Raw genomic sequence first — 18,390 nt, 5'->3', positions numbered from 1 at the left:
TCATTTCAACGAATTCATGAATTTGCATGCAGAAAATATTTCACATGTAACGAACGATCGTGTGTGTGAAATACCCTCTTGTAATAAAACGTTATAGAATTAATTCGGTCGGCTATTTACCGTCACTGTTTACAATGCGTTTTCCCACACGATATTAAGAGCTCATTTCTAATGTGAATTTCCAACTCTATTATTATAAAATTTTGAATACGATAGTAGCATTACACAACGAGAGAACCGATCGTAAATACTCAATCTCTGGAAATATTGCTTCATTTCATTTTTGTTTCATTCATTTTTTTGAATAAACACGTTTCATCGAACATGTTCTGTTCCAACCGATTCGCTCCGCTCAAATTCATTAGAGAGGACTTCGATTGAACGACCTACGTACATTTATGAGGATGGAAGGGCTATAAAAATATATGCGAACGAACTTTTATCAATGCTGACCGTGACGAGGTAAATTTAATTCATGCCTCCGCACCCTTTGCAAATAATTCAATTGGCTGTGTTGTTTCGGACTGAAACTGTTGTTTTAAGAAAACAATTACATAGACTCGAAGAAAATTGAAGATATTGAAAATTACGACCGTAGGAAAAATATATAAAGAATAGAAAGACCAAAATATCAAATTCTTCGTAGAATTTAAAAATGTGGAAAGTTTAAGTACCTACAGAAAATTTAAAATGTAATAAGTCCAAATACAGAACGACAAAACATATAAAGGTTAAAACATGGTACAGAAAAATCGAGAATCTGTATACGATTCTATATTATTAAGAGGAATTCTGACGATTCTACAGTTTGGCATTCTATGTTCTGAACTTTCTAATCTTTTACTTTTCCATATTTCGACTTTCATCATTTTTAAATGTTATACGTATCTAAATTAGTAGCCCTTCGATTGTTGACCCGGGAACCTTCCTTCAGAATATAGATTCCATAATTTATGGAAATCCAGTATTCATGCACCATTCTACGGCTGAAGTTGTACGGCAAATGAGATAAGCCTCCGTCTTCTCCGAGTATCGCATTGATATCAAGCGAGCTTTGTATAAAGAAAGCAGCGTTGACGAGGGAAGGACAATTTGCGGTGGATATGGCGCGCAGTATTTCGTCGTCATGACAACGTTTCGGAAAGCTGCGCGTCATCACCCGGGAGTCTCGTATTCTCTGAAAACAAGCTCCTCGAAGAAAACGTAAGAATATACTTGTAACGAAGAGACCAAAAGAGAAATCGTTGAGTCGCACAGTGATAAGAGAAAAATAGATGCTGCAAAAATTGGCAAATCTGTCCCTCGAAATCCGCAATTCCGCAAATAAATGCTCGTTAATTAATCGCAGCACCCGAAACGATCACCCGTCGTCACGGTGGCTCAAATACGTTTATATCAAAGTCATAAATTCATCTGCAGGGATATCGAGTGACGGCATTTTTTACAAACGTCCTTCATAAATGAAAGCTCGGACACTGACGCGGGTACTGACGCCAAAAAATTTCTTCTGGTTCTACTTTCTTTCGCCCCTTTTCCATCCCTGTCATTCTCTATCAAGCTCAAAGGGGCGACACACCCTTCTACTCGTCTTCTTATTTCCTTTCTCTTATTTTGTCTCCTCCACCGTCCTTGTACGAAACGCGGATACTCGTATTACTACGAAGACTTTTCCCTCTTGGCTGCTTAATTGTGCCTCCTTATGCGCCGATAGTGTTTCAAAAACGACCCTTTTTTATTACTTGACTTGAGACTAGGGATAAATTTTTGCCATACATTCTTGAACCCACGAAATTCGGCTTCGAGTGGCGACTAAACGCGAAAAGTTCACGATAGTTTGGAGGTTCAAGTAGAAACTCCGAGAAGACTGCTACTCGAATTTTCAACTTGTTTCGAATAAACATCAAACACTGCTACGCAGTAACAAAGTTTCGACTGCAGTGTTTAACCCATTTGTATACGTTTATTACTCGGAGTCACGAGCTTAATTTCAAATTGTCAAATATGATCACGCAACCTCTCAGGACAAAGAAACTTTACCCATAAGTGTCTATAGCGTAGCCTCGGAGAGTGAAAATTGTTCAATTATTTTCAGAGTTTGTTCTCTGCAAATTTACCCATAAAGTAATCTAAGGATGAGTATAAAGCAATTCAAAATGATACGTAGACACGTGAATTTACTATCGAACAACAAAAAGCGTGTATCCTTTGGACAATTTTAGGGGAAAAGAACTTAGAAGAAAATTGATCGATACTTATTTTCACTGAAAATACAAAAAGTGGTGTTTCCGTACCTTCTATAGCGCGCGAGTGTGTACCTATCGATAAAAATATTGAAATAAAAAACCTGTAGCGGATGTCAGCGAATACGTTTAATCAAATCCTTTGATAACGGATGTAACTAATGTAAACAGGATTGGAAATATTCAACGACATTGATGTGTAGGTTTCACGTAACGCACATTATAACCTGATCCAATACTCCCGCATTGTATACATATATTTCTCTGCATGAGCATTTGCTGTGAATTTGGAATGTAATACGGGTATGAAATTCACGGGATTTGATTTTTCACTGGCCATAGAAGTTTTGTTTGTTTGATTTATCCGATAAAAAAATTCATTTCGAACTTCAAACGTTGGATCAGGTAAACATTTGCAACAGTATTTAACTTGTGCTCCAATTTTCGCATATTCTTGCTCTCGCATTGCCCGCCATAAGTGCATGTCATAAATCACTACAAGAAATACAGATGGAAACGGCCCTATCACTTCGAAAAATCTTTCATGAAGTCACTCTAATTTTTTTATGAGATTCTCGTCACTTTGTGTGCCAATCGTCGAGGAATCATATCTGAATTAAATACATCTAAAGTAAGTGTACTTACCAGTTATTGACACGTTTAGACCCAACGATCGATCCTTTTATTTACTAAAATTGTAAATTGACAGCACAAATTGTGAATATACCGATGTCTAAAATCAATTGCTAGAGGGCTAGGCACTAAAAATTAATTTTTTGATAATTTTGGAGCGAAAGATCAATCCGAAACAACCAAAAAAGGTCCATAACTGGCACATTTGCCTTAACGCTAAACTTTTTCCTTCTGAATAAAAATCTTGATAATACAGCTGAAAATGGCCGAAAAAAGATGACTCCCCCCCTAACTTTGCCCTGAAAAAGTCTTCCTCTGCTCTAACGTTCGAGGGGGCAAGATCGTTTCTACAGAATTTAAGTCTGGAAGGTCGATTCTACGGAATTTGTTCCTGGAGGTTCGTTTCTGCAAGTGGCGGTCAAATGATTTGAATTAAATCAAATGCGATTAAATTAAATTAAATCAAAATGTACGAAATTAACAATTAAATGTATGAGAAACGAACTTCCACCGACCGAATTCCGTAGAAACGAACTTCCGAGACCGAATTCTGCAGAACTTCTGTAAAAAATATCTTCTCTGGAAACAAAACTGTGTAGAAACGATTTCGTAGAAACGGTGTCGACTCCGTTCAAAAACGAAGATGACGAAGACTGGAAGCGATCCCTACTTTACCGACATCGCCGTTCGCGCACTGCTGTCATCTGTCGACGAGGAGGGACATCCGAGGTCGAAAGTCCTCGAGGCCGGAGACTTAAACGCGTGGGGCGGCGGACCGCGAGCGTGATGGAAAAAGAGAAATGGCGTCGGAAATCGGAATGCCCCACCAAAAGCTGAGCGACGGTGCCGAAGCGGGACTCGGTCTTTGGTGCCATTCAGTTTATCGCCGTCCCTCGTCAAGCCTCGTGCTACAAGAGCCTCGCCTGCGCTCCGAGCCAAGAGCCACGCGCTTTTTCCGCGGCAAATCCGTCGGTCGGTAAATAAATCGGATGCAGTACCGCGATCGGCATCAAAGCAACTAAGAAACGGCGCAGTTAGTTAATTTCCAAGTAAAAATGAAGAGGAACAGCGAGTCGAGAACCGCGGATAAAATGTGACCCGTGTTTTTCGAGCTGTTCGCGTTATTTCTAGCTGCATCGCGTTTCGCCGCGACTATTTATCACCGCTATTGTTCGACGTGCCGCAGGTGCGCATAACGCGGAAAAAGCTTCTCCCTCTATCACGATCGCACAATGTTGTCAGTGAAAAGGACAGAGTTTCACGGTGCAAGCATCGGGATGACAGCCGTTTGGTGGCTCGTCGCGATGCTCGCTGTTAGTGCAGAGGTGAGTTGATCAATTCGTCGAAGCCACGCCATCGCTAATTACAATACTCGACGCGACGGCTGCATTCTTGTTTACATCTTAAGATCGTTCGATTCGGAATGCGGCGATTATATTCCGTCATTGAAATTTCCCGGAGAACATCGAAGGCTAGTCGTGACTCAATGCTATTATATTCACCGCGAACCAACTTCTAACTCCCGGTTTCTCAGAGGCGATTATAATTTGTCGTCATCTCGTCACTCGACGTGTCGATGAATATTAACAGTCCGATCTGCCGATTTAAAATTCTTTATTTGCAGTGCAGGTCGGGGTCGATTGAATATGAAGAAATTGCTCGACCATAATACATACGGGTATATATGCGTCATTCCCTCCGCTAAATGCGAAACTTGTTTTCCTCCCGATTGCGCGTTCGATCAACGATTTTGACCAAGACGATCCGATGAATGCGGCCCAGTCATCTCCTGCGACGCGCGGGTTCTTTGAACCGATTTATACGCTCTGGCCACGTGCGCTGCATCTGCGCCTCTCCTATCCATCGCGGCTGCAGAAAATTTTCCGTCGTCGATATGACTCTCTGACGGAGTAAAGATGCATCATACTGCAGATTTATACAAAGCTGAAGTTGGTATAACGTTAATGTAACGAAACATCGCGAAATAAATCGTTTTATCCAATTTAGAACGACTTTCAAAGAGTTGGTTTTTCAAAATATAAACATTTTTTCTTGGGTATAATTTACTAACTGAATATCAGACGATCCTAAGATTGCGACTTAACGATTTTCCTAAACATGCATCGTTAAAGTTACGTTACTAGCGACTTCAACCTCATAGATTCGCTGCTTCCTTGCGAAATTGTTGTCTAAAAAAAACATCCAATTTTTAAGCTGGAAGCCGATCATCTTGCATCGTTGCATGCCCATTTTGAGCGGCGGGATAAGTCTTATTAGATAAGACACTCAGCCCACGGATAGGTATATAGTCGATGGCGTATCGCCTACGCAATGGATCAGAGGTTGCGAAAGTGTGGCTAAAGTCTGGGACTATAAATTTGATTGTGAGCCAACAGTTCTTACGCCGAGTATAGATATATTATACAGCCTAGACATCGAAGTGATTCGACGTGGGTGTCGCGTCGTTCGATGTTTTGCGCGTATCGCAATGCGGGAGTCGAATTCTGCCGAGACACGGTGTAGATACTCTAAATGCTAATTCCAGGGTAAAAAGTAAACGATGCACAACTCAAGCCTCGACGCGCCGTCGCTGCACAGGCTCATTTTCTTACGAAATCCTGATCCGGTTATCTTCGAACAACGCGCATGGTAATAAGCCGCATATACGTGTAAGCCGGCCTTCAAGATTGATGAACAATATATGGGGCATTCCGTGGCATCTCGATCAAGATTCTAAGTCGATGTTTCAAATTGGTTTTATAATTTATTGTATAGAAGTGCTTGAGGAAAAACGCCGTCGCAATTTTCTTCAGAATTTTACGACCCAGCGTAACTCAAGTATGTTTTAAAAGCTTGGAAAGAAAGACCCGACTTACTAAAATCTGAAAAGACGTAGAAAAATCTTATAAAATGTAACTACATTTTTTACACCTATTACAAGATGTAGATTACTTCAAAAGATGGATAGGAAAAATTAAAAAATAGTATTATTAATATTGGATTCGATTTTATTATGATAATATTCATATTATACATATAAAAAATTCAATCCAATAATGATAATTTTATTTTTTCCTTTTAATTTTTCTTATTTATCTTTTGAAGTTATGAAATCTTCATCTTCCGATAAGTGTCAAAAATTTTCTTATATTTCATGAGGTTTTTCTGAATTTTTTCAGATTCTAGAAAGTCTGATCTTAATTTCAACTTTTTAAATCATACTTCAGATAGTCTGTGTTGAAAAATTCTGAACAAAGTTGCAAATGCGTTCTTCGTCATGTACATTCATACTAAAACTTATAAAGCCAATCTGAGACATAAACTTAGAATCTTGATCGAGATGTGATAGAATGTTAATTTAAATTTTAAATAAATATTTAATATTCAACTTTTTCAACAGTTCCCTCCGTTAATACAGTTGTTGTACGGGAATGATGTAGTATGGAACTCGGGATGAGTGTACTAAATCATTTAAGAGTTTTGCTTTTCCTTATTATATGCAGGTATATATATTATACATATATTGTATGTACCAACGATGCATAATATTGTACGTTGGAACGAATACGCCGTGACGTGATCAAGAGTTATTAACTCTGTAAATAAGAACTTGTATTTTTCGGGGGGAGATCACCGCGGTGTACCTACATCGTGCACGGATAATAAATATATTTCAGACCCTGTCAAAAAGCGAGGGAAAAAACTAGGAAAAGATTTTATCCCAAGAAACACCTCGCGCTATATTGTAAACGTGCAAGTTTTATACACTGCGATTTATTTATCCTACAGCTGTAGTCAGCGATTCTTATAGACCTTCTAATTTGATTACTAATTCCTGCATAAATAAATGCTACTGCCTGTTTGTTAGACGTATGCGCGATAGGCGTCTTCTCTTGTATTATAATTTATGGCGGGACGGGCACTCTAACGCCTTTTATGCACTGGCGCAGACGGTTCCTGTTAATTCTCCCACTTTCCTGATAACTGAACGTTCTTTACGACGCGATGGCAAAAAATAAAAGGAAGTAAAAAGTCTGTGAGACATAAAATGGACGCTTTATTTTCTCTCTTTTAACTTCAGTACCCCACAGCGGTGATTGGCCAATCGAGTAATGACAATGCTTCCGTAATCATTATAGATTTATGATCAAGTATCTGTGAATAGAAAAAGTTTGTTTTAAATTTACGCATAAATTTAAGTGAGTGTAAATAATTTCGAAAAAGCAACCGATGAGTCGGCACCCATATAGTTAATTCGTTCTGTGCCTGAAAGAGTTGGTCAAGCATATGATTACGTGTAATGCATACACGCCTTGTTTAAATGTTACTGCAAAATTCCAACGCGCGTCGGTACTGTTTTATCGAAATAACGTAGGTATTAATGCCTCCTTTTAATTTCTTTATAATTAATTTGCTCTGTGTTTCGACAAAACGCGAAAGAATCCCAACGATATTAAACGGAAACGCATTACAACCGAGTGTCTGCCAGTGACTATATATCTAAAATAATACATAAATAACTCAGAATCGTATCTCACAGCAGCACTTTGTAACCCATATAAATATTCGACGAATGTGAAATAAAATAATCTATTCCAAGTTGGCCAGGTTCGACGAAGCACCGAGAAACATTTGAATAAATATTGGCACAGGTTTTCCTCGAGGTTGAACTCTTAATTTTCAGCCAAGTTATCCGTACGCGATAACTATTCGTCGAATATTGCACGCAGTGTATATAGTATATAACACGGTAATAAAATAATAACCTATATGTATATAGGTAAGCACATTATACGCATACCTCGCAGTATTACACAGAGATCCTGGCAAATTATTTTCCAATCAGTTTAAGACCGCAGACATATAATCTCCGACGGACAATCATTATTCATATTTATACAGGTATAACCTGTAACGCGAAACAGCCGCGCGTTTTTCGCGAAAGGGAAAATATTACAATTGGGTTAAAAAAAAAAAGAAAAAGAAAAAAAAGTAACCGAGAGAAGAACGTCTGTTAATGACTGACGCTCCTTTTAACCGCGGATGAATCGTGACAGGTGAAGGTCCGAAAGGGCACGTCTATACCCAGCATCCAGCATGTTACGCCCAGATATCCTTATAGGTATGTATCCTTATATTCGCGTGATGCTCTTAAGCACCTATTGCGGATCTCGAACGCTGCAGCGGACAACTCGAGGTGCAGAACGTACGTCAGCGAGGATGATTTAAGTGGATGCGTGTTCCCGCCGGGCTTCCCTCAACTCTCGTCTCAAATGTCGTAAACTCGGTACCAGCAGAGCCCAATCCATTTGACTGGATCAGCGATGCATTCGAGTCCGTGAAGCAGACAAATTTTATGGAGAAAGGATCAATGAATCTCGAACCCTGACGGCACGCTGCCGTGCACTTGGGTGCATGGAAAGAACGATGCGTGGCTTTCGATTTTCCTTTTCTTTACACCCTGGTGTCGCTCGTATCCTGGCTTTCGATCTAGCTAGAGCTATAGTCTCGTCAGCGAATGCTTGCAAAAACGAGTTCCCAACTTTCGGACCTTGTCGATCATCCTGCAGGATGTTTTTGCAACTCGAAGAAACTCCGAGAGCCTGCGATTGGTCTCTGATGTACTGTCCGCGGGCTGCGTGAGATGGGAAGCAAATGAGATGTAACGTGAAAGTTTTAGCATGGCGTGGATTACTCAATTACACGAGGACACAATGGGACGGATTTCCCAGATGAGTTAGAGAAGCAAATTGTACTTCTTCGCATCAATATCAGTCTGCCTGACTAACTTCACGTGCAGGTGATTTGTGGTATCGTAAAAGCGGAATCAAGTTCATTCGAATTATTGAAACGCGAGCTACAACGTAGATTATGACGTCCAAAGTATACCTCCAATATCATTTTCACTTTCTCGCATTGATCTTCGGCTGATTCTGAGTCAAGTTTCATGAATAAACATTCTTGCCCGGCTATAATATAAAAAACCGATTAATCCATACAGTTTTTCACTGTGGAAAGTTCCGGTTTCTTCATACAAACCGACTCGATTTCTACTCACGATTATGCGGTTATATGTATATGAGAACGAAGAACGGTGAACGAGCATGATTATTCGTCAAGGCTAGCAGTGTGAAAAACTTGTCCAGAAATGTATGTAAAATTCTATCGAATTGTATTCAATGCCTTAAAGCGGATCGTAAAATTTAACCGAGATACTCAATTTATTTATTTATTCATTCAGTTGAGTCCAACACAGTGAGTACGAGCGGTGATACGTGAAGATGACAAAAATAAAACTTACGTACTAAAATAGAATAATCACCGAAACTAAGAATATTAAAATACAAAACATAAAAGTGAGAAAAGGAATCAGCAGATCGCAGCTAAGAAATTCAATTTTTTATACGTTACAAAGTATTTTAAATGCTGGGAAAAGGAACGTGAAATATTGAAGAGACTATTCGATTTGTGAAAACGAAGTTATTTGAACAACTTTAGGAAAATTCTCACCTAACTCGCATCTCATTGAATCAACGTCACTCCAGCAAGCACAAAGCCGCGTAAAAATCATGGATTCAGGTTTTGTGTGAATTGTTGAAGTGAGCATTAAACGGGAAACGCGTACTACGTATATAATAGGCGTAATGTCGCCGCAGCGTCCGTCTGTTGAAAACAACCTTATGGTGTAACATGAAACAGCTGTCGTTATGTAAAGCAGCGATGAATACCAAAACCCCGTGATTATTCACACATAGCTGGCAAATTGGCGCGCAGATCGCCACCCCTTTCGCACAACGATGCGCATGGTAGAGATACGATCATTCTTCCGGCTTGCGAATGCAGCAATAGCCAAGTCGTAAAAAAATAACGGTCCTTGTTGTGTGCGTATCGTACGATTTAATTGACCCACAATACCGAACGGTATTGACTTGGCTCTATTCCACGAGGATCTGCCTGAAAGGAAGTAAAGTTTATCCGCACTCTGTGCCGTTTCTTTATTATTCCCAAGGGATGAAATTGAAATCGCGACTCACGCGTTGTCTTCGTTCTATAGTTTTTCATTCGTCTTATATTTCGTCCGTATAGCGGAGGATAATTTCCATTGCGTAAGAAAATATTACACCAAGTATTAGGTATAATATACCGAGGCCCGCTGTACTGCACTGTGTAAATAGATGGTAAAAAAGTTGGAAATTTTCTAGGAAGAAGACGATTCAGTAATGGTTAATTGCCGGTGATTCCGTAACACCATAACGAGTGCTTTCCTCGCTACGCAACTCGTCACGTGTCATATTTCATTTGACAGAGTCAAGAAAGACCTGCGATACGTTATGTACGGCGAATGAAAGAAGCAAGTGAAAGAAAATATATATTATGTGTGTGTGTGTGTGTGTGTGTGTGTGTGTGTGTAAATTTGAAGGATTATCAATCAGTGTTACAGCTGTCGGATCAATCACTGCTGTCAAAGCTATAATCACTTCAAATCGTTTCATCGCATCAAATCCTATTTAACTAGTGTCCGATGAGTTGAGATTTAGGTGTATAGAATTCAAAGATTGGAAATCCTAAACTGCGTGAGATATGCTCGGTTCATTACAGCGCGTTCATCAGAATTTCGATACGAACGCTTGAACGCAGAAAAACGAGAAGTAGGACCTTTTTACAGCGCAAGACGTAAACACATCAAATGAATTTCACTTTTTACCATACACGAACAGAAGAAGTAGATTTTCACTGAAAGATTTAATGGGAAGTTAGGTATGTAACAATTTCTTGAGACCTGAAGATAACTGCCGCCGCTGCTGCTGCTGCAGCGTCTGCGTCTTTGCGTGAACCACTTTTCCGAGGCATTGACGTATGGCAAAAAGTAGGTGCCCTTTTCTTTTCTCCCGCGTGTATCGTGCCGATAACTGTAAAGGTACTCCGTTACTCCACCCGTAGCCACGGACTTGTTTTACCTGAGGATCCAATTAGCTCCCGTCTTATCGGTTACCCCGGATCGCAGCTCTCGCCGTACACTGACCAATGACTGAAATAAAAATCCAGCTAATTATCCAGCCGGAGACTGAGTGAGGCTGAGAGTCGAGTCGTTATTAAATATGGACTTTGGAATGTGATATTTGCACTTTTTCATTAGACTGCAGGCCTCGCAATAACCGTTAATAAGATTCACTTTCATCCATTATCGTTACGCATGCTCGCCTCGCGTAATGTCAGTCCCTTCAAGCCTCCGTTCTGCGGCGACGACAGGAGAGACTGACTTTGTTTAGAAACTCGCGAAGCGCTCGGAACGATTCCGCTCCACTTTTCGCTTCCTCTCTCTACCCGCCTGTAACGATACAACGCGAGCGAGTTCATGCACCTCTGATTGTCAGCCTGACAGACAATGCGATAATCTAACACTTTCCTATCGTTACAATGTGTACCCGCGCGCTCGTTAAGTGCACTGCGTTGCACCACCAAAACACGCCCAAAATTTTACTCGCACTGTTATCAACATCGTCGTTTACATCATTCTGCCCCGCCTGCGGCCTCTCATTTTTATATATCGGCGTGTCTATCGACTTTGACAAAAATGCTAAACTGAATTGCGTAATTGTTTCAACTTTTTTTCTATGCATGATCGATTACCTCGGATCAAGAACAACCAAAGTTAACTCGGGCATTGATGTCCTGTAGAGACCCTGACTGATTGTGAATACTGTATAGATCGGAATTAAAATCTCCGTAACGAATGAAACATCGACGTGGCGAGATGCTCATCTTGAGCTCCAATAGATCTTTCTCCTTTTTAAACGTAGGTAGGAAGGATTTGAGTAAGGATTCATTATACTAACGACAGTGAAAATCGTATCAGGTGAGGAGATAACCCGCTTGTCGAGTTTCCGACTGTCTTGGATACCCAGTGTTCACCGTAATTTGAAACGAAATCCAAAAGAACCAACATCCTCTTCATCCGAAGTCCGGAGGATGCTGATTACGGTGAATGTGACTAGAGTATAAAGACGATCCAAGCTTTTCTATTATATTATTCATTTACCTGTGCATTAGGGAGTAGAGATCACCATTGTCCTTTGGTGATAATTCGTTGGAATTTTCTAGATTGGTATACGAATTAATCCCCTTTCCATAAGTGACCTCCGAATCAAACGTACTACGTGAGTATCGAGAAAATATTATTCTCAGGCGAAGCCAGCCTGCTGCTTCAATGAAAGTAAAATGAAATGCTCCGAACACGTCATCCTCCCGAGGAGAAAGCGACCCAAGGCGATGACCGTATACTCAGTGATGGACCCGAGTGACCCTTGATCAGTTGAACAGAAAAGATTGCGTGAGCGTAGGTAAGCCGTACAGCCTTGCGTATTACGTTACGTATGTCTGTTGGGTATAGTGAGAAGTGTGTGGGGTACCTACAGGAGAGAAATGACTATTCCCACGTCACCTTGCAAGGAGAAAGTCAAAATGTATATTCACAGAGTTGACACTGACCGATATCCGAGTATTCCGGGATTAATCCGTGAGAGATTACAAAGGTCTCGATTTCAAATTCTTATTCCCAAGAAGGCGTCGCGACGTCGCTCGATAACGTGCAGGCGTGATGTAAAAAATTGTTTGTATAACAATCCACGTGAGATCCACTGGTGTAAGGTATGAATCCTCCAGCGTAGGTTTAACACTGTCACGATACGGTTTAATCTTTTACCTCATCGCTTACCACGTGCTCACGTGTTTCGTATTCGAACCATCGAGCACTTCCTGCCCCATACGTTCCGTAGTACGTTAACCGACCGAGTGCGGTGTTTTGTTTCAGAGAACGTGAGAACAAAATATGCATGAATAGGCTTACAGATTTCTCAAGGCCCAGATTTTACAGAGTATCGTTTTTTGCTCGTATAGTTGATCGTTTTCTTCAGGTGAATATGCATTTGCAGCACGAAGCGGAATTGCACTCGGGCCGCAAACGGAGTATTTGGAAAAATTAACAGAACTGCAGGCAATGCATGGTGTTTTCCTCTCTCTCTCTCTCTCTCTCTCTCTCTGTTCCTTCCTCTCTCTTTCACCACGTTATAGACTCGTTGCAGCAGTTTACCGAGCTTACAATGTATAATCAGGATGAAGTTCAGGTCTTTGAGACCTCGACTCTCGTAGTTAATTGCACTCAAGGTAAAAACAGTAATTACGTATCGTAAAGTAGAAGTCGCGCGCATCGTTCACTGAATGACCTTTGAAATTTGGCCAGAGTATTGCGCACTGATTGAATTTAGATTTTGTTTTATTATACATCCACAGTGGCTGACATTTTGTTCTTCTTTTTCTTACGTTTACCCACATTAAAGTATGTTGAACCCCACCTCCTATGCGGCGTAAAATATTATAAGAATGCCTGGCATCTGTAATATACGATCCGATACCATCGATAAATATTCTCAATGGCCATTCTCTTTTCGATTTTCATCGCATAGCCTACCGACCGGCTGGCAGAGTAGCACGCGGAGCAATATTATTCGTTTTTATCTAAAGTCCGATCGATCAATATGGCCGCAACAGCAACGTATCAAAAATACTTCAGATATATAATGGGCTTGTGCAGAGCGCGAGCTGAATGATCCTGTGAATAGAAATAGGCGGTGAGATAAATGCAAGTCAGGTTTTGTTGACGGTTGAAAAAAGATTGAATAATGATTGAAAGCCTGTCACATTAGTATATTCGTATGATGTAATGAAGAATAAAAGATAATAATGTAACGCGAAAGTTTTACACATATTTTTAGCTGCGATAGAAGCGAATCGTTTCATGAATTTCAAAATGTTTTTTTGTCAAGTCGAATGGCTAAATCAAACATTCGATTATTAGGCTGGAGTAACCGAGCCAGCTATGAAAAGCACGCAACGGCTTTTTACAGCTCATGGTGCCAAAGCTATTAATTCCGATCACGCAGAGGACGTCACGTAACACTCATAACCCAGTGAGCATGTGAGGAAATTTTTATTTTCCTCTGCTTTTCTATACTTGCTTTTTTTCGCTTTCAAAGCGATTCGGGTTTCACCGCGTCTGAAAGATTTCGAAGCTGATAATCTAGCCGCAGTTAGAAAGATTCGACCCGATGAACCTTCCATCCAACCTGCAAGACGTGCTCCGCACTCTTATTGCTTTTATCCTCCGAGATAAGCTCCGAGAACTTAGCGTAGGACCTGACTTTTTGTTTATTTTCTACTTTCTTCCCTTAAGGGGGTGTCCTAGTCGATTTCGACGTTCTCGTTAGAAATAAAGAAATGGGCGACTTCTACGAACAACCTTAAAATCGACCATAGCATCCCTTTAACGCTAGGTCGAACCGATCACACAAATCTATGCTCATCAGGGTCTGCATTCGACAAAACGAAAACTTCGCAAAATAGGAAGGTCGTTGATCTCGAAGTGAAAATCTAACTACTAATTCTGCACGTCGAACAAAAAGGTTCAACTCGCCTCTTACAACGATTCAATGCACGGCATTCACACTCGTACAAACACCGCAGGCACGCTGCAGACAATAGAATAGCAAACTATCGTAGATATAACGTTACATAGCTATAACGTAGGTATATACGGAGCAGGCGTATACGAATACTTGCTTGGGCCACATTGTCTACCCGGTTTCCTACGATTTTCATACCGGTGTAAACTAGGCCATTGTCATTCCGCTTAGGAGGTCACTGTTACGCTCTGTACGCACCGGATGAAGACAAGTAGATAATATTCCGGAGATCATTCCGTGAGGGGCTGCGATGCTGCCGCTGAGGCGATGAATTTTTCGCCCGAAACGTTAGCAAGCAAACGAGGGTCAGCCGATGGCTATGTATTATAAAACGATAGCATCGCCTCTGTATAAACGTCTAATTACTTAATAGCCCCAGTTAACGGATTAAACCGGCGAGCTTTCTCTGCAGAATCCAAAATCCGGCTAACACCCGACTAAATCTCATCCTCGCACCACCACCATTGAATCACGAGGAGGGTACAGAACTTGTAGGTATATATAACGAATTGTCCAAAGGGATCAGCTCGAGGGATAACCATTGTTATTAAAGGTGCCCCGTTCAACGTTTCCAACGCGTGTAGACCTGGCGGTTTTGTTTTAAAAGACAATAGCTCTGCAACGGGCTGAACCTTCACTCACGCACCCGTACACCAAGAACACGCTCAACTGGCACCCCCAGGCCCTCCGAGGCTTCACGCCTCCGTTTCAAACACCATCTCATCAGCGTTGGTGGAATAATATAACAGGATTGCTCGTATATTCGTCAGTTGAATATCCGAATACCAGACTTTGAAGTGTACAAGAGCCTCACGCAATTTAAATCACGCAGGCAACTCGCTCTCTGCAAAAGAGTCGAAATTTTCTGTAAAGACGCCTTAAAACGGTTGAAAAGAAACGTCTTTTAGGCAGCCTCCGGATTACCTTGTTGGGTAATCGGATGTTCTATGGCTGTGTGATCTGGAGTCATGAAGGTGAGCCTAGAGGATTGGTAAATGGTAGTTCGAAGTAATCGACCGAGTGTTTAGGTACCTACACACAAGAGCAATGTTGGGGGATACGCATGCCATTGAAATGAGTTACCACGAGGCTTGAACGAGAAGGATGATGGAATTCAAGCACTTCGCAGAGAAGCGTGCGAGGAGTTAACAAGTATGATGTTACCATCACCGGCGTCTCGTCACCTCACTCTCGGAGGCATACTAATTTTCAGAAGCATGCGTTGTTCACGGTTCACGATACGCCGACGATGTCGCGTCGCGTCGCGTCGCGTCGTGTCAAGGCGATGGCGGACAAATCGGCACGATGTGCGACAGCAGTACCCAAGTAGTATAATATGCACGTACACGTGTATCGAGGTATAAACCTCCGGTTATGAGGTGACGCGGAAGTTGCCGTACCTACACTCACACTCACACTCACACATGATACAGGTATGTTGAATGTCTCGCAAACTGGGAAGCCACGTCGTCTGGCTCCAGGAACGTTGAAACAATGCGCTGCCGCTGTCACCTCTCCGAGCTAAGAGCACCGCGAGAGAAGTGAAACGCTTCGCCACGGCTACGACCTGCGTGCTTTTAAAGCTGATACTGCGGAGTGGCATGGCAGCTGGGCTGCTTAACGTCCCGCGAGCCTTCCTCCTTCCGCGTTATTTTCTATTAATGTACCTGTATAATCCTGCATTAAATATGCGAGGATTCTTACATGCAGCTTGTACCTATGTATAGGGGAAATTCCACGCCAATTCGACTAGGGTCTGACCCTCGCCCTCCTCTGATTGGATTTGGTCCGCGATTTTTTATATTGTTGTACAACTCTGAAAGGCAATCCAGATTCTTCAGATTCTTCTGACCACCCTTACGTCCCACAGCTCTTTAAATGATGATATTTTAACAGTTATTGCGACATTTCTGACAGTTATGAAGAAAATTACATGATTTCTGTAGCCAAAACAAAAATACCGCAATCAGAATCAAGGTGGGCGGGCAAAACGGTGTTTTTTGATTAATTTTTTAACTGATAAAATTTTTTTTTTTTGCAATTTTGATTTTTTTTCCGAATTTAAAAGAAAATTCTCAATTCTAAATGATTTTTTTTCTGTTATTTTTATTTTACATTTTTGAAGTTTGATTGAAATTTCGTGATAGTTATTGTATCACGAGAGATATATTGAATGCTGAAAATTCAAAAGAAAATCAAAATTACTCTAAAAATATTATTAATTGACTGAAAAATTAATAAAAAATTACCTCTTACCTGCCCACTTTGATTTTTATTTCTGATATTATTGGTTTTGGCTACAGAACTTTTCTAATTTCTTCATAATTTTCCAAAATGCTACAGTCACTGTCAAAATATCGTCATTTGAGAAGTTCTGAGGGTATTGGGAGGGGTAGGAAAAATCTGAAAGGAATCCGGAATGCTTTTCAAAGTTGGAACAACAATGCAAATAAGCGGGAACCAAATCCAAAAGGGTGAAGGTCGGACCGTAGTCAAATTGACGTGGAATGCCTCACAAAACTTCTCTGAATTTTCATTCATTTTTACTTCTTAACTGCACTTCGAATTCTACATTCGCTGATAGCTGTAATTTTTTGGAAAGGCACAGGAGGGTGGCCAAATTTTTTTTAAATCTTCCACTTTAGAAAATTCTTTGAAATTTCATCGTCACGAGTCATCGAAATGATTTGAAAATTCTGTAAAAGTATGCAAAATCTTTCAATCCATTTTGGGGTCTTTGAAATCGTGTGTTTCAAATTTTCGAAAATTTCCAAATATCTCTTAAACCCTTATTTACATTTCATTCTAAACACCTGAAATCTTGAATTTTGGCTAACGCCTCGCGATTCGGAAACGGACGTAAATGACAATCCATCGGCAAATTGATTGAACGGTACGTGGTTTTCTTATTTACCTATGATCTAACTGACCACCGGGTCATCGCGGAAGATGCGCCTAGAAGATTGTGGGTAATCCATCACCCACACCTGCCTCCATATAAATATATCAATCAAATATCGGAGTTACGATTTATGACGTATTGCCTTTCGAAGAAAAAGATTTCTTCATCCCGTATATTCTCGGGATCAACAGCCGAACTCTTCGACGTTCATCATGGCGCTGGTTCGAAAGTCGGATCATACCTTTTACCTACTCGTAGATTGAGCGACTAAAGTGATACATTATCGACGCTCGTTTGAAACAAGCTCAAAAAGCAAATAAAACATTCAAAGAAGAAAGCTTATAAGATCCGAGCATGCACACACTCGTTTCTTCAACACCGCGCTGTACGAGTGTTAATGTATGAGGTGTGCGTGAAACGCGCTATACGATTCCGGCTTTTATAATCTTACACTCACATCTCGACCAACGAGAGAGCTGTTTAAAGTACATGGAGGACATTTCACTGGCTCGTGAATTTTCGGCCCCGCATCGAAACCCGGGATTGCCATTCTTGGAGAGCCGGTCGAAAGTTGTTATATATATAAAAATCGCCGAGTCGATGACCATATCCGAAGGCTGGGATCCACGACTCGAACACAAGGTGGTGAGCTTGCGTCACTAATCGAGTGCAATAGATCGCTTTTCGGAAACTCCGATGATCTGCAGATTTTATCCCGTGCTTCTGCTGAGATAATCATCGTATGTAGAACCTTATCTAAAGTGAAAATTTGACTGGAACCTCCGACGCGGTTGATACATACTTAATATAAACGATGAAACAATCGGGGGTCCGAAAACCGGAGGCCAGCTGATCAGTGGCTGAAAATTGGCTTAAATTTAATCTCGGTTAGTTATTGGCCGAACGGAGATCCGGGCGCTTATCTCGTTACACCCGCAAGTTATCTCGACTACGGGATTGCAACAGGCTGTTACCAGATCGACGAGTACCTGCTGCTGCAGCCAACTTCTCCGAGAAAGCATTCGAGGCCCGAGGGCACCAAGATCCCCGAATCGCCGACCACCGTGTTGTTGACCCTTCTTGTCTGCGGACTGGG

At 41.1% G+C, this 18,390-nt stretch overlaps 1 protein-coding gene across 1 annotated transcript in view; it reads left to right on the top strand.

Moving 5' to 3' along the window:
• The first annotated feature begins 3,736 nt into the window (after positions 1 to 3,736).
• Positions 3,737 to 18,390, top strand: part of LOC124408577 — a 36,015-nt gene continuing 21,361 nt past the window's right edge. Inside the window, exon 1 of the mRNA XM_046885604.1 lies at positions 3,737 to 4,198. Within this exon, the coding sequence (XP_046741560.1) occupies positions 4,106 to 4,198 (93 nt within the window). The 5' untranslated portion in view covers positions 3,737 to 4,105. The remainder of the gene's footprint in view (positions 4,199 to 18,390) is intronic.

The sequence above is a fragment of the Diprion similis genome, chromosome 8, assembly GCF_021155765.1.
Source record: "Diprion similis isolate iyDipSimi1 chromosome 8, iyDipSimi1.1, whole genome shotgun sequence".
Lineage (NCBI taxonomy): Eukaryota > Metazoa > Arthropoda > Insecta > Hymenoptera > Diprionidae > Diprion > Diprion similis.
Note: the sequence above shows the minus strand (reverse complement) of the source record. Positions and strands in the feature narration are given on the sequence as shown.